The sequence below is a fragment of the Pempheris klunzingeri genome, chromosome 19, assembly GCF_042242105.1.
Source record: "Pempheris klunzingeri isolate RE-2024b chromosome 19, fPemKlu1.hap1, whole genome shotgun sequence".
Classification (NCBI taxonomy): Eukaryota; Metazoa; Chordata; class Actinopteri; order Acropomatiformes; family Pempheridae; genus Pempheris; species Pempheris klunzingeri.
In genome coordinates this window covers 1166689-1186554 of record NC_092030.1, presented here as the reverse complement: position 1 = coordinate 1186554, position 19866 = coordinate 1166689, and the positions used below count along the sequence as shown (strand labels likewise).

Here is a 19866-nt window from a genome sequence, read left to right as displayed (position 1 = left end):
CAGGATGGACCGCGTGGCCGCCTGGGGCCGGTGTGGGCAGCGGCTGTGTGGCTATGAAGGGTGGCTTCAAGTTACCAAGCAGACCTGGTCACTGGGTTTGTGCCTCTCCGTGTTTGCTGAGGTAGCGAGAGGAGTTGCCGGGGAGATCGCAGGAGGGATGGATGGAGTGGTGCCACGTGTGTGTGTGTGTGTGTGTGTGTGTGTGTGTGTGTGTGTGTACGGCGTGCATAAGTCTGTTTTTAGGGATTTTAAAGAGCAAAGTGGTTTCGGTAATACAATGTGTGTGTGTGTGTGTGTGTGTGTGTGTGTGTGTGTGTGTGTGTGTGTGTGTGTTAATGTGTTGGCTTTGGATTGTGGGTGCATATGGAGTGTGTATGGCTATAGTTTTTATTATTTGTGTATGTGGGGACAAAGTCCTGCACTCTGATATCCTGGTCACACAATATTGTCTTCTTCTCTGTATCTGTGTGTGTGTGTGTGTGTGTGTGTAAATGTGTGTGTGTGTGTGTGTACATGTTGTGGTCAGCCTGGTCATCACAATTTGTGTTTCCCTGACAGTATGGAGCGGTAAGTCTCCTCGTCCAGCTGCACATAGCGCCCTCTGCTGGAGTCCAGGAAGTACAGTCTGTCTGAGACCACGCTGGGGTCAAAGCTGTCCCGACGCAGCTCCATCTTCTGAAACTTAAACGTTCCTGAAAGAAAAGGAAACATTATGTAAGAATTTACTGTCTGACTGCCACCAACACACACCACTGTTCAGTCAGAAGTGTTCACGGTCTAAATCAGAGCTCCTTCACAAGCTGGAGCCGTGATGCTGCTCGAACCCTTCGCTACAGGACGTTCTGTGGCCAAAACAATCACCTTCAAAACAGCCTGTATCTGTCCACTACTTGTATATGTGTTGCTTTCACCCCAGTGGAAATGGAAATAGCCCAGACTTTGGACTGCTCCCCTCGCTCTATGCCACACGAGTCTGACCTCACTGTTGTGAAACGTGCTACTGTGAGAAAAAGCATTAGAGGCCTTTGATTTTGATTTGATTCGGTTCTCGATTGCCTTCCCCAGCAAACGATTAAACGGAGAGCCAACATCGTTGAGCTGAAGCCTCTGGAAACACTTGAAACATGTCATTAAGGACAGCATCATCCGGATGTGTAGGAAAGCAGAACGAGACAGAAGATGAGTCCCTCTCCCTGCAGCGCTCAGGCAGCAGCCTCTGTCTGCAAAGTCACACGGTGCCAAAGACAGAACCAGTGCTATAAATAACTAATGCTATAAAAGTATTGTGTCCTGAGTTTATCAGCAGGTCAGACGATGTTCACGATGGAGCCATACTGACATCTATTGCACACGTTTAGTGCATTCGTTATTCTTTTTTCTTACCGACTGTGTGTCAGTACGGGAGTGTTTCAACTGTTACAGTCAGAGTTGGAAAAACTAAACATGTAGAACAACATTTTTGTCATTTGGTCACTTCTCTGCTGAAGACGTACTGAGGTGCACACTACCGTCACACCGCTGCTCTGAACTCATTTGCACAGAAACAAAACTATATCAGCCTCTGAAATGTTTTTGACTTTATTCTTTAAGACAAACGGCATGAAAAGAGTGGTTTACCCGTCTTGTTGACCTCTGGGAGGAAGCGGAGGAACACAGGTCTGGCGTACGGGGGGAGAGCCTTTTCCATGTCCTTCACAAACTTCTCCAGGTCGGTGGACTGAGCCGGGTCGGCGATGGCTGCCATTCCAGCCTTTCCCTCTGCTCCTGTGCTCACAGAGAGACGGCCACGTCAGAGTCTGAATCTTCACACGTTTAAACCATCCACACATTAACACATTGTTTTACAGCAGCACTCATGTCTTTTTGGAATATCTGATAGTTTGTCCTCTCCAGCAGAAAGTGTCTTTCACATGCCTGCTGTGATCGGGCCGTCCTCTGTGTCGTGTTATTTGTCGGACGAGTTTCCCCCTTCGGCGATTAATAACGTTACTTAATCTAATCACAGCGGCTGCAAAGTGGCATCTGTGATTTGTTCTTGGTGTCACTCAGCCTGCAGAGCCTCAGCTTTATAAGTGATGACATTCAAAATCGGCATAATTCATTTCATGTCACACTGAGTCGAGAGTAAGACAAGATACTGCAGCAGTAATAACGACAGGACGGTATTAAACACAGTCCAGAGTCCATCTACATTCATCTGTCTGTGCACGCTGCAGTCACCGCTTTCACCAAAACACCTTTCTAATCTGAATGTAATCACTTTACCTGGCACTTCCACTCCGTAGACGACTACATCTTTCATGTCTAGCAGCCGGCTGAGCGTCCCCTCCACCTCGGTCGTGGAGACGTTCTCTCCTTTCCAGCGGAAAGTGTCTCCCGTGCGGTCCTTGAAGTACATGTGGCCGCACTCGTCCATGATCAACACATCGCCTGGTGAGCGGCGGCAGAAGATCAGAGTCCGTTAGTCGGTGTGGAGAACAGAGAATAACTCTGACAATGCTACAGTGTGTGTGTGTGCGTGAGGCTCACCAGAAAGATAGGCACTGTCTCCCTTCTTGAAGACGCTGTTAGCGATCTTCTTGCTGGTTGCTGATTGGTTGACATAACCGTCAAACCTCCGGAGAGGGTCGTTCTGAATGATCCTGCCGACTAGCTGGCCAGGCTCGCCTAAACAGAGAACAGAGGAGTTACTGAGTGTATGAGGGGCGTTTTCACCCTCAGAGTGGATAGTTTGAGTTCCGTCAGACGGCTGGACTACCAAGCCAGTTCAACATATTCAGGCTTTTCTTTGGCTGAGCTGGATCTACAAACCCTGGACTCTCAGTCAGAGACAACAGGCTCTCTGCTGCAGTCGTGTATGCTCCTAGAGTTTATTGTGTGTGTTCAGTAAACCTACCAGGTTTACAGGGGATACAGACGCCGTCGGGTCCCCTAATGAGCTCCATGGTCTCCTCATCAACCCTCACCAGTCTGATGGGGTAGATGAAGGGTAGGATCTGACTGTTGAAGCCACACGCTCCAACCTAGAGCACAAACAGAAAATATCAGCAACCACAAAGCTCTCAGCGCCGTGAAGAAAATGAAAGACAGATATGGTCCAAGCAACGTTTTAAGAACAACAGAGGGCTTAAAATGAAGAGGATTTCAGAGCAGAGCAGAAAAGAGAAAAGCACTTGGACATAATGTGAATCTCCCCGGTGGAAGGACTTGAGTGGGTGGTGGCAGTCTTACAGCTTTCAGAAGAGGGTACTTCATTTCAATGACGCCAATTTAAGCAAACAAACAGAAAAAGCATCATCGGGCCTTTGTTGCAGGACACTTTCCCACCTTGTTATCGAAGTTGCCCAGGCTGCAGTTGCACTCTGTGGCTCCGTAGAACTCTGCGATCTGGGGGATGTTGAAGCGGTTCATGAACTCCTCCCAGATGGACTGCCGCAGGCCATTGCCCAGAGCCATGCGCACCCGGTGCTGCTGCTCCGTGTCCCGAACAGGCTGGTTCAGCAGGTATCGGCAGATCTCACCAATGTACTGCACAATCTGGGGGAGAACGGAGCGGGACGTGGTGAGGAAACAGAAGTTAGGGGCCAAAGAACTGACTAACTACTGACTTAATACCAAGCTTATAGTAATGAAAAGGGATTCAAGGAGATTAGCTGAAGAATAACATTAAATCTTGAGATTATATATCATTAGAAAGCGTCAGGAAAGACTCTGAGTGAAACTGTGAGATTGTGGCTGCTACTCCACATCATGCTTACAGTGCAGTTGTATTTGACACAGTCGTCCCAGAAACGCGAGGCAGAGAACTTCTTCCTGATGACTACAGTCATGCCGTGTATTATACACTGGCCCACTCCCACAATGTTACCTGCACACAAAGACATAGTTGTCAGGGACACAGAAGGCTGGCTTCAATGAAAACAGGTATTTCACACAGTAGTTGCTGCGCTCTACTGCCGTCTACATCAGTTAGTTTGGTGAGGTTTGTGACTTGTGTGTGTTTTAAAGGGTTCGACTGGATCCAACACAATATTTGTGTAACACACAACAACACAAGCACAACACAAACTGACTGATGACAAACTGACTGTTTTAGTGAATGTAGTCTGGTGTGTGTGCAGAGAGCGATATAACGGCTGTTTGTGGTTAAACCAGAAGGATCTTCCAGGTCTCTCTCTGTAGGGATCCTTTCTGTGGCTTGCTCACCGTCTACTGGACCAATTCTTTATATCTACCAGTCAATCAGGCACCAGAATATGTAAAAATATAAAAGCAACAGCATGCATCTTCTTCTTCTTCTTTCTTTAAAATAGCACATGTTAAACCAGATCTTGTTCGTCTGTGGCTTTTCTGTTAGCAGAGCAAATTCAGAACGTTCAAAAACTAAATGTGTGCCTGAAAAGAGCCGTTCAAAGACACAGGTAAACATCAGCATCACTACCTCGGACTGGACACAGTTTTTAACTAGTTCATTTAAGCTGAACATTATCAGGAACTTCACATGGCTGCATACTGGAACTATAAATCTAAGCTTTAATTCCACACAGTTATAGTTTTACCTGCAGAGTGGTAGAGTGGAAGGCAATCATACAGCACGTCATCGGGTGTCATCCTGAAGCCATAATAAACCAAGGCTGCCATGCGGTAGTACCTGAAAGAGCAGGGCAAGGGAGGAAAGTAAAATAAGTCAAAACAAAACCAACAGGTCTCATGTGTTTCTCTCAGTGTTTACTCTACACATGAAAGCCGCACGCATCAGCTCCTTCCTACCTGCTGTGCACAACAATGGCAGCTTTCGGCATCCCAGTGGTTCCTGACGTGTAGATGTAGAACAGGCGATCTGAAACAGACAACAGAGAGGAACAGTGAGCTCACACACACACACACACACACACACACACACACACACACACACACACACAGATAACTGAGTGTGTGCCGCTGCCTGGTTGCGAGTGCTTGAAAATGAAGGCTCTGTCATGTTGAAATGTGCTGATTTGACTGAACGCTCGTCCTCTGATTAGCTGTGCAGGAGTGTAAATGCTCGGCTTTGATCCTTAATCAGGGCCCATTCACGGCTTTGATTGCTGAAGCTCATTTTGACAAAGTCGCAGCACTGAATGATGGAGGCAGAATAAATACAGTGAAAATTAGACCATAAAGTCCCTATTTTGCTCTCAGGGACACCGTGTGACGTGTAAGGAGGGTGCTGTGGTGCTTGTGTCCCTGGCTTCATAAAGTGTTTGGACTTGGTGCTCCGGCTCTAAACTGGTTTTATCTGTAATAAACTCCAGGCACTGCTGAACACTGAAGCACACTTTTGAACTCTGATAAACAGATAGAGACGTGGATCATGGGGGCCGTTGTACTCATGTACAAACCTCAAACCCTTCACCGAGTCCTTTGGCGTTAACAAATCAGCCGTGTGGGACGAGCAGCGTCTCAGTGCAGCGCTGCTCACTTATATTCACTCTGCAAACACTGTTTAATCTGTCTAATCACCTCTGAAGCTGTCGGACGCTCGTCTCACATGGTCCTGTGTGATATTACTGTTATAAATACAGTCCAATATCAAACATCTTGTATTTTCATGTAAACCTGGAAATAATCAGACAGTTTGAGGAGCCAGAAACATTTAAAAGCACAAGATATTATGACATGTTAAATGAAGGAATGTTTAAAATTCTGCACTATTTTCTACCAATGTCATCCATTGAAGCTGCGTTCAGATGACACTAAATCTTAAATATTCCATCTTCATGTTACGCTTCTTGTGTTTTTAAATCCTTCAGACTCCTCAAACTTTCTGATTATCTCAGTGTGTATGAACACGGTGCGGACGCAGGCAGGAAATTTGCACAAGTGCAACACAGACAAACATGGAGGAGAGTGAATGCGGCGCAGAACAGGGTGATTGTGACCAGCTGAGACAAACCAAGAGCTCGTACTTTTATTTGTGGAGTATATAATTCAAAATGTGATAAGAAACAGTCCTTCCCATGTGGTCATAAAGACACATAATTCGTGGTGCATTCAGGCCGCAATCTGTCAGGATCAGCAGAGACACTGAACGTGACCAAAGGTCACAGGTTTTACTGCTGCAGCAGCCTGTGAGGCTTTTAGAGATCACATGCAGTGTTACAGAGACGGAGTGAGCAGGTATGACTCGATTTGTCGTTAAGAGCTGAACGATTATCTCTGTGGATGGAGTGACTGCTAAACGAAGGAGTCGGTCACTAAAAACTGTAAAAACTCTGTAGCAGGTTTTCTGATCTGAACCAAGGCTCCACTGACAGAAGTGCTGAGCAGATAGTGGGTTTTACAAATAAAATAGAGGACTTAATTATTAACAAAGTGGATTCAATTTGTTCTCCGTTTGACCCACCAGCAACCTGTTTAAGCTCCGACGATGAGCTCTCAGTAACCAGCAGTACAAAGAGAGAAGTCTGGTTCATAATAATTTCTCTCATTTCTCTTATTAGCATCAAATGAATAATTAAACAAGGTTTTTACTCAACTAGAATATTAATTAATTACAGTTTCAGTCTGGCTCTGTTTTTATTTGCAGCCATAAATACATTAAACGCCATTAAAACAGTAATATTTAAAGTAATCAGCACTGAAAGTGTATGTCTGTTTGCACCTGGGTACAAATAGCCAGAGGCTTTTTCCACTCGCCTTGTCACGCAGTATAAAGAGCGATGAATGAAATAAAAAGACAAATAAATTGCCGTAGAGGATGTGAGTTAACGGTTTAGGTTCAGGACACTGTGAGAGACCACCTGCAAAATAGGTCATTTATTTAATGTATTTATTTGTAGACTTTGCTAACCGACATATTTCAGTTTATTATTATCAGTGTTCAGTTGCAGTTTAGGAAAAGATCATAGTCTGAGTCAAAATAATAAGATATAAAAGAAAGGACACATCAAACACAAAACTCTCTAACAACAAGCCCAAATAGCATCGGTCATTTAAAATGTACCAACTCTAAGACTTGATCGATTTGTTTGTGATTTGACTGGGAGTCGTATTTCTCCCCACTTGTCGGCTGGTCTGTGCTGCCAGACTATCAGTGAATGAGACTTTTGGAAAGTGCTGCGTTGCTTCGTTAAGAGTCAGAGCGGAGCTGTTTTTAAAATCACTGATGATCAGGACATGAACCGTTGGTTGAGTTCTTATTAAACCAGTTAAAATATCACTTAATAGAACTTTTTGTCTGATCTATCTGGAGCGTTGGTTATGGGGGCGGCGTGGCGCTCTCACCTGTGAAGCAGCGTTGTGGATGTCTCGGCAGGTGAGACGGGGCGTCAGCCAGCAGGGGCTCGAGGCACTCGGTTCCTTGTGGGACTCGTTTGGGGTCCATGTCTCCACAACAAAACATCTGCACCGCCTTCCCCATTGAACTGTGGACCTCAGACACCGCTGCAAGAGGCAGAAACACATCACAGCACGTCAGAGCCGTTCCTCCGTCCATCCAGACTGCAAGAGGACGTCAGGTGGTGCAACACTAAGCACCATAATACAGTGGGATTAGTACAGACAGAGAAGAGCAGAGCAGGTTTAAATAACTTGGGGTGTCAGGTGGAGAGAAAAGAGGAGTGAAGCAGACAGAAGAATCATACTTTCCCCTCAAAAGAAACGGTCAGTGTGTGTTAATCTAAAAGCCTCGTGTCATGCTGGCTTGGTGCTGTAATGCTCCTGGCTCGACTCTGGCCTGCGTTTCCAATTACTTAAAGGCATAAAGCACATGAAGAAGTCCAGGATCCAATACAGAGAGCGCTCCATCAATCCCACAGCGTCCAGCTCAGAACGCATTCAGCCTTTAAAGCTGGTGAGATCAGGGCTTTTCAGATTGGCCAGGGACCCAAAGGTGAAATAGATCAAAATTTTAGGTTTGATCTTCTACTACGCTGCTGCAATGTTCTATTGTTCTATCTAGTCTAATGAGCACTGACAAGCATGTTGAATAAAACACAGCGGGTTAGTAGATTAGGAATTATAACAGATAATTAGTTGTACAAATACGACTAATAGCTGCACATGGAACGGTTGCTTGGCAACTAATTGGTTTGGCTATTAATCAATATAACAGATATGAGCTGTATTAAGTGGGAGGAAAACAGAGACATTTAATTGTTTTATGTGCTGAAATTAGAGTAACTAGAGACTCTACTAACAATACTGCTCAGTTCTCTTCTCTGACCAACTCACTCCCTGAACACTGCAGATGAATGACAGAGACATTTCTGCACCACCCTCCTCCTTCCTCCTTCCCTTCTGCCTGTTCAGCCATTTAAAGCCCCACTGCCTGATACTGAAGACGCCTCCTCCATTTATCTTTTATGCCCTCTGTTTTCTCCTCCCTGCACCACTCCACCACTTACCTCTCTCGTCGAGGAGGAAGCACAACAACCCCCCCCATCCTCTTACCATCAGTCAGCTCCGAGCCAAACACCACAGCCTTGGCATTGGAGATGGTGACACAGTGGACCAAGGCCTCTAGTCTCAGATTGAAGTTGATAAGAGCAGCCTCCACTCCGATCTTGGCCATGCCCAGCCAGAGGCCCACGTACTGGGACCTGTTCTCCATGAAGAGAGCCACCACGTCGCCATCCTGAGGACGGAAACGGTCAAAGACGGGACTTAACGCGAGTCTCTCTCGTTTTCCAAAACACAAATAAAACATTTATTGGGTGGATTCACACTATTGATTGTTTTTCCACCATTCCCCAGAGGGTGAATTCACTTACAGATCAGATTTAATTATTTGCAGTGGCCTCATCATGCCATATTATACCCAATAAGGACAATCAATTTGCCACAAATGTGTTCTGTCCTTATTCTGTCTGGACTCTTTTGTTTTGCAGACCCACCCTGAAGCCGCGCTCCAGCAGCAGGTTAGCCACTCTGTTGGAGAACTCGTCCAGCTGTCTGAAGGTCCACCTCTCCCCGGTCCCCTCGAAGATCAGCGCCGTTTTGTCCCCGTAGCGGCGCACCGTCTCAGCAAAGATCTTGGGAATAGTGTTCTTCTCTCTGAGGTGGCGCCGGACGTTCATCTTTACCCGCAATAACACGCCTGCCGCACTGGAGGAGGAAGACAAAACGTTGTTAAGGGAGTAACAGAGTGTTAAAGTAACTCTTCCTGTAAGGAGCACCACGAGCTCTTTGACGTAAAACCTGATCCACTTCACCAGGAGACCGTGTCATTGGTTTTGTGTTGTTTTAGCCCATTAACTTTCAGTACTGCCAGCCATCCCAAGCAACAGCAGCTTTCACACTGATTTTCTTATTGTTCTTGAGCTAAAAGGTGTCCGTTTGGCACATGTCAGCAACATTAACACGACTTTTACAGAAATATCAAGCTAACTGAATGCTCATGGTGACATGTATGGACTGACTGGGGAGAAATCAAACTAAAAACCTTGGATATTCTTTGGGTGATGGTCAGCAGTGATATGCAGCGTTCCTAACTTGTAGCTAAGGGGCTAAAATACAGAGAAACACTCGTTCTGTCATTCATAGTAATTTGATGTTAGAAGCAAAAACACGTTGAAGCTCATCCACATCTTAAGTTCACCACTTAAACCCGGCCACAGATGGCTGGGCGGCTCCAGGGGGCAAAGTCTGCCTAAGTGAAGGGATCTCACTTGATAATTTAGATTCATGGCGCAAAGATACAGATAGTGATATTGTCCTCAGCAATGATAGTAACAATCTAATCTGGCTGATTGACATGACGGATCAGATTGTGGTGGTGATAATATCTTTATTGCCACACAAGGAGTTAGTTTCTTGATGGAGCAGACGTTTGGAGCTCATTCTGCTGCAACAGCGGAGCTACACGGACTCCATCCTGTGTCATTTCTTTTGTTAAGATACCCTCTTATGAAGCTGGCCTGCTGTTAGCTGAGTGATCCATAATAAATCTGATATTCTACAATTTGAAATGCTGGTTTCTTGAGAGCTTCACAGTGGCAACAAACGGCACCATTAAGAAAAAAAAACCTCAATTTACAACCAATGCTAGCAAACACAGATGCTTCACGCCCACTAAACCGCCCAGCGACAGTCACTGGAGTCCGCAGGCACACAAATGTGCACATTAAAGGCTGGTTTAGTTCATAAGAGGCATTAAGATGTGAGCCGTAGTGCTTCTCGTGGGGTAAATACCTGCACCCTGTCGCAGACGTTACACAATAGGACTTTGAGTTTACTGCTTTGACAGGGTCAGATATGGATATTTAACCTTGAGACTCAAAACGGAGACAAATAACAGAGTCAGGCCTGCAGTTATGGAGCAGGTGATCCCAGCTCGGTAGAGGAGGCAAAGGTATGTCTTTAACATTAAACTGTTGTCTTTGTCTCTCTAACCAATAGGAAACACTTTTGTCCATGAGGGGTTGAAGACGAGCGCTCATCGCTGCTGGCCGGGTCACTTTTGGAGGAGTCATAAAAACCCATCGTGCAACTTTCTGGTTTGCTATTAGTGGAACTATTGAGGATAAAAAAGGAAGTTAACCACAAACCAATTACCATGGTAACCCCCCCCACCCTACTGTAAATATTGGCTTTAGGTGAGACGGTTAACAGACCTGCTCCTCCCCCTCCCCCTCTATTGTTCTGTCTGAAATATTTCAGGTTTTAAAACAAGCATGACAGGAACATCAGCCTTTTTTGCATTGAAATCCAGGGGGGGGGGGGGGGGGGGGGGGCTTCAGGACTTTAAAGGGCTGCTTTCAAAGGAACAAGCAAAACCAAAGGGTGAATAATCAAACTGATGTGGTGTTACAACAGAAGGCTTTCTACAGTAATGAAACTCTGATTTTAATGTTATTTACTCTGGTCGTAGTTGCTTTAATAATTAACCCAGACAACATTTCTGTGCATCACTGTGAGTCGATATCATCGTTTCATTCTGTCAACAGGCGATCAACAGACCTGCTCTCTCCACTGATCTGAGCAAACATTTATGATCCTTCTATTGTGATTCTCAGTGACATGTGGCTTCATGCCCACTGATTAGAAACTCCAATGTGCTCAGATGTATTACTGGATGTCCAACATCTTGTTTTATCTGACTTCTAAGGACCTTTGATTGTTGAGGTGCCTGTTATTGTTGGGACAGTGACACATTTAATATTGCTTTGGCTGTGTATCCAGGGCTTTGGATTGGACAGAGGGACTTTTAGCTCCTCTCCCATTCACGTTGAACGGATATCGTGGGAATTATGACCCTTTCATACAGCAGAAGGGCTGTGACTGCCCCAATTTTTAGCAGTACATTGAGACCATGATTGGGCTCCTGTCCCAACACTGTTCACCCAATCTGGATGTTAACACGCTGTGATTAAAGCTGAAAGTCAGCACTTCACCCGCGCAGTCATTGTTTCACTTCAGGTCCAATGTTCCAGGATGTAGAGCCAAAACAAAAAGAAGATGTGTCACTGTGAGAATACAGTCCTGTAGCTCCCTTTGACAGCAGACAGTACAGCAACAAAAAAGAGAGGAAAGGAAGAAAAATAAACTATTCAGAAGCACTAGTTTTGCTCGGAGGAACATGAATATTCAAGTTCTGTGGGTTTGCTAGGTTTCATTAAGACTGGAATCATGCAAACACACACACACACACACACACACACACGATCCCTTGACTTACTGCAAGTCTCTGCTAACTGTTTTGGCAAAAATCTGCAGGAAGCTCCATCCTCCGCTTCCCAGGTAGAAGATCAGGATGGCTGGGACAACCTGGTACCAAGGCAGGCCCACCAGCAGCCTCAGCACAAACAGCAGGGCCGTGCAACACGCTAGACGCATCATCCTAAAAGAATGCAAACACACACAACACACAAACATTTCAGACCAAACATGTAGGAGGGAGGTTACATGTGGTTAGAGAGAGCAAAAAAACCCATCTCAAGCCAACCACTTTAGACTTTTATCTTCTTTTGCTTGTGTTTACACATTTCATTCCACTGACTGAGCTCTGGCTGAGTGTCTGTAATAGAGGAGGAAGAGGTTACACATATGATACTGTAATGATCATTAGCATCTAACACACAAACACTTTGGTCACACATGCACACATTGGAGTGCCCTATAGTTTGTCACATGGGCAGAATTGATGAAAAATCCTTGAGTTTTCTTTTGCCTGGCGGGTGAATGAAGCCGGCGGCGCTGAGGCCTTGGGAGAAACCCAACTGAAAGCAGACTGTGTATGGTGACAGCTGAGAACAGCAGAGGACAGCCTGTGTTGACATTGGTGTTGAGTGCCACCAGGAAGATGATCCTAAAGCGGTGAGGGATAAGTTTACAGGACTGCTTATTATCTATTCATTAGCCTGCAAGAAAAACACTGCAGGGGTGTTATTTCTATCTATCATCATGGATCAGCTGGGAGATTTCTGCTTTATGACAGTGCAGCCTCTTTTCCTGCAGCCAAGATGCTGAGTAGATGTTTACTGCATGTGGCTGTGATGGTCGCAGCAGCTCAACAAGTCTGCTGCTGCTTCAAAGACGCACTGTGGTCAAACGCGGCTTGTTGTGGACGATTACATGACTGTGAATGTCGACAGGAGAGGATTTATCACACGTCAGGGCAGAGGCACAGCTCTGAGAGGGCAGAAGCCACCTCACAGTCAGAAAAAAAGAAAAGCTTCACCATTCGCTGCTGCTGCTGCTGCTGCTGCACCCGGAAATTTAAAAGGCGCGTAGCATCACACTGCGGTAGTGGATGGGGAAATGATAGAGAGGCTCAGCCCACGGCCGGTTAGACTACGCCTCACCACTGGGCCATGTGCGCAGGCTGGGCCTCCAGACCGAAGCCCGGCTGGAGCACGTTTACCGGGCTGACCTGATGTGGGGAATCATGGTGACAGGCGCGCCGGGGAGGCAGGATGCGCAGCGTATTGCGCGCATCGGCTTAGCAAGGAAGCGGATGGACAGTGTGACAGCAGCAGCAGCAGCAGCAGCCTGTTTTAGGAGGAAGGGGCATGCTCATTGTGCCTCCACGTTCACACAAATCACCCGTAGTGGACCGAGAGCAGCCGCCTCATATTAACGCGTGGAGCCGCCTCTCCAGTCCCGTCAGTGGGTCGATCGCCCACAAGGTTGACAGAGGACAATGGAGTCGTGTGAGCCGGACCCTTCCGTGGAGGTGGACGCACGGTCAGCTCGGGCTGTGGCTGCTGATGACCGTTTTTTTTTTTTTTTTTTTTTTGTTGGCTCACATACCTTTCACCTGGCTCGCGCCGTTACAGCATGTAGATGCGCAGAAATCCCAGACGTGAAACTCGTCGTGTCCAATTCCGCCTTGATCGGCTTATGGGCCAGCCTGGTCGCCCCCTCCGCTCCTCGCCTGGCTTGACAGAGGCTTCACAGAAACGCACAGAGACTCGGACACACGCACCGGGATCCCCTCCTGTTGTTAATACGGCGGCGCAGCGGGCTGCTGCTCCTCTCCTCCGGCGCGTCCGCACTAAATTCGCCTGGCTGTGCGCGTCGACTTTGCCCCCGCGATCATCATCCGTTCATTGTCACACTCACTGATATCATTTCTGGGCTCATTGTAGCCGATAAGCTCGCTAGCAAGCGTAATTCAAATGACCTTATAATTTTCTTAGCTGCGCCCGCCCATCGCCGTCAGCGTCCCGTCAGTGTATCACGAATAAGCGCTGACGGACGGGCGTCTGCGCCAATCCGGGACGGAGGATTTTTAAACCTCCCATCCGGCAGGGGCGGGGTTTGCGGCACTGGTGAGGAGGAAATGCGGTGCGGCCCTGCCTGCTTGCCGACACACAGCGAGTTTCCACCCGGCAGAGACGAGGCCCCGATGCCGGACCGTGTGGCCGGAGCGCGCCGTGCCTCTGCCCGGAGAGCGCGCCTCACTGCGGGGAGAGGACCCGCGGAGGAGCGAGCTATGAGGGAGAGCAGGGTGCCAGACAGAAGCCGGACTCTACCATCATCATGTGCCACCGTGGGCCAATGAAAACCAAACGCCGTTAGCCTCCAGCCTGCAGGTTTTCACCGCAACCAAACGCTACATCAGCTGTGAGCTGGAGGAGGAAACTGGCATCTGTTCAACTAATAACCTGCAGTAGCTTTGCACATGTGAAAGTGCTGTACATGTGGTTCACATATACTGAAATAATATGTGGGCTCCAGGGTCAGGTGGCGGTTAGTGTGCAGGATGATGTACCAACCCTCTGTGGCTGTTCAACAACCACATCCTGGGGACTTTTTTTTTTATTTTAAACGAAAGTGACTTTATGTCAAGAAGAGAGTGACACAAGTCGACTGACACTTCACACACTGATCATCACAGCAGTGCGTCATGTCAGGAAGCTCGTTGCATAATCAGTACTATAACACACTGCTGCAGGTTAACTAAAGGTTATTTCCCAGTGGAATTAGAGAGCTCTGATGAAGACACGCTCATTTGTTAACTCTGGCAAAATATGTCACATTTAACCCATTTTCACACAGCTGACTGCATCTGCTAAGACCACTGGGATAAAAGTCACAGTTTAGCAAGTGAGCCCCTTGATCGGTGTCTATCCTCTGGGCCGTGGACGGGCCGTGCTGTACGCACCACGCTGACCCCGGTGTGTGAGATTGTAAACCGAACGATAGGAGATGTACAGATAAGAAACCAGGATCAACTTTGACCTGTGGATGAGAGATAAAAGAGCACACACACACTCATACACTCATTATTTTCCACACAGTCAAATAGATGGAGCATCTTCAGAAGTCCTCTGCCGCTATCAGTCCAAGAAGACACACTATCAGTGCCTCTCAGACAGATAAGGGCACACCCAGTGTATTAAGCCTCTGCTCTGTTTTCTGCCCAGTGACTAAAGTGTGCTGAACATTTCCGGCAAAGAGACCTGCACTGGGGACGTTTTCTTAATAAAGGAAGCAGGAATCCAACCCTTTCTGTGAAGCTAAACTCTCAGACGATCCCGTGGAGACAGACAGGAAGCTGTACATGAGTTTGATAATATTTCTGGTGGGTGGGACACTTTTTAACAGTTCCACTTTCACTCAGATAAATGCATGCGTTTACTTCAATAAGTGGAGGGTGCTGATACCGTCTGACACACTTCAGCTCCACGGTTTCACCAAACGAAATACTGTAGCTACGATTGAACTCTTGTGAGTTTCCACGCTGTGCTCTGAGTGCATACAAGCATTTTGAATGTTTTATTTGACACTTTAAGTGGACACTCCAGCATTCCCTCTTCTCAAAGTCAGAAATAATAACTGCCAGCATGTGTACTGGTTCCAAATTCGATTTAAGCTCAAACGTCAAAAACAAAACAGGTCCTGTCAAAGGAGTCTCTAAAGCATTTATATTCTTTGCAAAGCCAAGAATATAATGCCGTATAAGCGTCTGTTTTCTGTCGCAGCCTTCAGTTAATGGTCCGAGTAGCCGGCTTATTTTAAACATCTTGGTAATTTCATCTCCCTCTGCAAAGAGCTGAGAGCAGCATCGTACAGAGGGCCATCCTCCTCCCGGTCTGAGGAGTCACTCTCACCGCTGTATTTTTTGCAGTCCTTGTTTTTCTTCAGTCATGGAGCTCCAGACCAAAGTGGCCGTAGAGATCTCTCGTGGTGGTCCCCCTCAGAGCAGCTGCAACACAGAGCAAAGTGGGGGTAAGGCCCCTCTGGCAGATTACAGGGTCAACTCCCTCCGGTCTACTTTTCAAACAGTCCTCAAAACACTGAACAGACCACGATCACAGCACCATTCAGACGAATCGCTTTAAACATACGGCTCAAAAGGGTTTGATACGGCCGCTGCTGAAAAACAAAGCAGACGTCTCACCATCTGTGCTCCACACACACACACACACTCTGACTGCAGCCTGAAGTTTAAAATCATCCTTGGCCTCATGAATGAACCGTGCTTCCTACACGACACCTAACATATCTGACAATTCAGCCCCGTCAGCTGGACCTCTGCCTCTTACAGCATGCAGAGCCAAGCCATGCTGAGCCGTGCCGGGCTGAGCCTGACACAGAGACCCGCTGGCTTGGCCTGTGTTTTCCTATGGACGGGGCTCACAAAGCTGCAGCATTTGTTGCTATAGGATGCTAATGTGCTGTGCTGGTCGGATGCTGCCGGGGCTGGAAATGATTGTATCTCACGTCAGTATTAGATCAGTTATGACTCTGTTTGACCTGCAGACAAACACACGAGATACATCAACAGGAAAAAAGTCTGTTTATTTCCTCCCTCGTATATAAATATCTTAACCTGGTCTTCTCACCAGCCTTGGGGATAATAAACAAGAGCTCAGTCCTGAAGTGCTGCAGCTCTTTCTCCTACATGCACATTATATTTGTTTGTAAAGGTGTGTACGTGCAGGGCTGTTGGAATAAGGGTGTCTGAAGGCCTGAAGCATCGGAGAGGCTCAGTCTTTTCACTTGGTTTGTCAACAGTCTTTGTGCCGCTGGATCGACCATCACCCTGGAGCACAAGGTTTCCTTTCAAAACTATACTTTTTCCTGTCTCGTTCCCAAAATCTGTTTGCATTTGCTTTTTCACGTTATATTGGAAAGACAAACACAGTCATCATTCCATCAGTCACTGAACACATGCTCAGGGAAAGTCAGAGACTACATAAATGACTCTAAACTTGTGAACACCAATTAGGGGGAAAAAAAATATTTCTTAAGAGTTGTGACAATGACCTTTAAGTTGTCCGACGGACAGACAGACAGACAGAGGTAAGAGACAAAGGGACAGTTGTGTTTGGAGGGTACTGCAGGGCATCTCTCCTCGTCTCCTCTCTCATTCTACTGCCTGCCCACCCGTCTCCTCCCCCTCAGAATAACAGCACACAACAGCAACTCACTGTTAAAGTGTACTCTCTTTGTGAAAGTGTGTGTGTGTGTACGTGAGAGTGCAGAAGGGGGGAAAGAGCGGATGATAGCATGTGCTTGTATTTGACAGTTAACAGTGAGAGTGTGTGTGTGTGTGTATGTGTCTGCATGACAGACAGAGATTGTAATTGTGTGTGCGTGTGCGTAAGTGATGTGAAAGACTGCCATTGTGTCAGAGGGGAAACGCCACCTCCATTCACTAAGAGGTCATTATCATCCTGACTTTCCACTGTACTGAGAGAGAATTTAAAGAGATAGTCAGCTTTTAACTCACAGTATTTGTTTAAAATTAGAGATCTCCCAGCTTTTCCTGCACAGGCTGCTACAGAAGTGGGATATAAGTGACACGAGAGCACTCAGAGGGTGTATAACTATCCGTGCAGCTTTACAGAGAGCGGCAGGCTGAATCAGGGAATGTCCAGATGTTTATTTAACACCACTCACGCCAGCGTGTGCATGTTAAAGTAGGTAAAAAGTCGTGTTTGTTATGACACACGCTCAGACCATAATGTGACTTGGCCGCGATGCACCGAAACCTCACTGACAGCGTGAAATGTGTGAACTCCTCCACACTTCCTCAACCTCAAGCAGTTGCAGCAGATGAATGTATTTTGAGGACATGCAGACTTGCATCATTTCACTCACTGGAACCCATTTCCTCACACTGGTGTGACCCTTGACATTCAACAATATAAAAAGTTGCAGGCAGAAGAATTTGCATTGGCCACACTTAAATCTGCCAGTTTAAGTCGAGGAATGCTTTGATATAACGTATCCTTCCTTATTCTTTTATGTTCATGTCTGACCTGATATCTACCACCCACCCAGACAATTAAACTGCTACGCAGATTTTGGAACTTTTATTAGGGCATAAAATGAATAAAAGAGTGAACATCAGATCCCTGACAAGGACTTCCCCTTTAATATATCTGGGAGCTACTTCAACTATTAAGGGTTGAAATATTGGCTGACAATAATCAGACCTTTATAAAAAACAGTTTCCTACCGTTATCTTTTCCAATACTTGCCACTCTTCTTACCAAAATCCTTTTTTGAATTTGATCTTTTCTATGGAAAGGCAGGACTACCAGAACCAAGAAAGACTTTTTTACAAAGGCATAGATCTGCAGGTGGATGGTGCTTCCTGATTTAATAAACTATTACTGAGTGACCAGAAGCCACAAAATGACCCTTTGGATCCAGAAACCGACGTTACACTGATGTGAATTTGAAGCCAAATCTCGTCCCCAACAACTAGGACACAACGGCAAGAAAACCTCCCCTTTAATAGGTAAATGTAAAGAAATGAGGCCTTCATGTTCAGTGCATCATCCATTTCATTTTGCCTGTGCAATGACTAAATACATTTATAAAAACAGAGGCTAGGGACAAGGTGAAAGACCAAGACAACTTTCTGATCTCTCTGAGAAAGCAAAGTCATGTGTCACTGTTGTACTAGCTACTATCCCATCTGTGATTTGAGTTATGTCTTAACAAAATGAGTCATCAGATATCCAACATATGACTGGACACAGGAAAGTAAAGGGCTTCCAGTGGCTGCTGTATTTAAGCTAGATGAGGTGGGAATCAAAGTATACTCAAGCTGGCTCAAATAAAAGAGGCAGTTCAACCTGACCTTTAATTCGGGTGAGGGTTAATCTAATGAGATTGCATGTTTTACAGGCAGATCAGTGCAATCACAGTGCAAACATGATCAGCGTTGTGTAAATACTGTCAAAAGTCAAATGAAAGACTGGCCTGACCCTGTGACTCAGCCAACAGAGGGAAACTGCTCCGTTGCCCTCTGGTGGCTTCAATCTCACGTAGTTTGAAAAATATTGTAACCAGACACTGAGCGCAGCCCTTTTGTTTTTAGTTCACGTTTCCCACAAGCTACAGCTGAAATGTCTACTCGGATAATAGCTGATTCAAGTGTTTCCTTCAATGACATGTGTTTGTTGCACTGCCTGCTCTATGTGCCTTTTAATTGCCCCCTGGGGACAAATAAAGTTTTTTCAATTTAAATCACTTGAATGTAGATTTGAGCACACACCTATCATACCTATTATAATATCTAATTGGTAAATTCACATCCAACAATCATTAGACTGTGTATTAGACTGTGACAGCTAGTGTGGTAAGTTATTCTATTTACATTCTTCTCAGTCTTTTAAGTGGTTTTTAAGGATTTGATCACACCTTTGTGCAGTTTGTTTTCTTTGCTCCAAATCACACCAGAAGAGGACATACTGTTGTATGTCTCATCTAGTCTGTTGAGAGTTCACACTGTTTTATCATAAATGAGCCAAGAGGTGTAAACATGAGTCACACAGACAGACAGACAGACAGACAGACAGACAACTCATTCGACTGACTGTTTTGGTTAGCTGTCATCTAGCAACTCTATTTTGTGTGTGTGGTGAAAATAACTGGACTTAATCTGTCATGGGTAGAAAAAGGCTGCAGCTTACAGGGGGAGGAGAGGATGCGTCCGATAAATAAATGGCTGCTGTGATCAGCAGACATGTTGGGCATCACCTGTATACTGTGGCGGTTCACTAAAGTCTTTAGAAGAAAAATTAGACCCATTCCAATTCCTTTAATGTAGCTTACCCACAATATTCAGTCCTAAAATTTAGACCTTAAAAATGTTATCTTGGCGTTGTAAATTCTGCAGGCCTAAGCTACAACTACTCGCCATTTACACACAACTAAAAACTAGACTGAAACGTCTTACCAATACGACCCAGGAGCATCTGTCCAATATCTTTGATGTCATTGTATTCATGCAGCATATCAATATGATGCTCCAGCTCCTCGACCCTGTAGCCCCTGAAGAAACACACACACACATCATGTCTCATGTAAAAGCAGATCTGTGCAAATGCTTATACACTTATACAAATAAAGACGAACATTTCAAACAGAGGCACGTCTGATTAATACTGACAAAACTCACATGCATTATCACACCAT

At 45.9% G+C, this 19866-nt stretch overlaps 1 protein-coding gene across 2 annotated transcripts; it reads right to left on the bottom strand.

Annotated features, from left to right (window-relative positions):
• Positions 1-334: 334 nt before the first annotated feature.
• Positions 335-19722, bottom strand: slc27a4 (solute carrier family 27 member 4). Of its 2 annotated transcripts, XM_070850676.1 has the most exons (15): positions 19628-19722; positions 15540-15634; positions 11660-11821; positions 8877-9087; positions 8434-8617; positions 7267-7425; positions 4771-4840; positions 4560-4651; positions 3759-3868; positions 3328-3537; positions 2897-3023; positions 2530-2667; positions 2266-2430; positions 1618-1764; positions 335-692 (listed from the first exon to the last, which is right to left on the bottom strand). In XM_070850676.1, exons 2-15 carry the CDS (start codon positions 15575-15577, stop codon positions 535-537), a joined length of 1971 nt encoding a protein of 656 aa, XP_070706777.1. In that variant the 5' UTR covers positions 15578-15634; positions 19628-19722; the 3' UTR covers positions 335-534. The 2 variants fall into 2 exon arrangements, with proteins under 2 accessions (XP_070706777.1, XP_070706778.1); XM_070850677.1 differs by lacking the exons at positions 15540-15634; positions 19628-19722 and adding an exon at positions 13234-13597 and having other exon boundaries at positions 336-692.
• Positions 19723-19866: the final 144 nt, after the last annotated feature.

Excerpts from the sequence above, each read along its gene's own strand:
- slc27a4 (XM_070850676.1), bottom strand. The coding sequence starts at position 15,577 with ATGACTGAAGAAAAACAAGGACTGCAAAAAATACAGCG. Across the intron at positions 11,822-15,539 it reads GGACTGCAAAAAATACAGCG|GATGATGCGTCTAGCGTGTT; the intron begins GTGAGAGTGACT and ends GCATTCTTTTAG. Across the intron at positions 1,765-2,265 it reads CTACGGAGTGGAAGTGCCAG|GAGCAGAGGGAAAGGCTGGA; the intron begins GTAAAGTGATTA and ends CTGTGAGCACAG.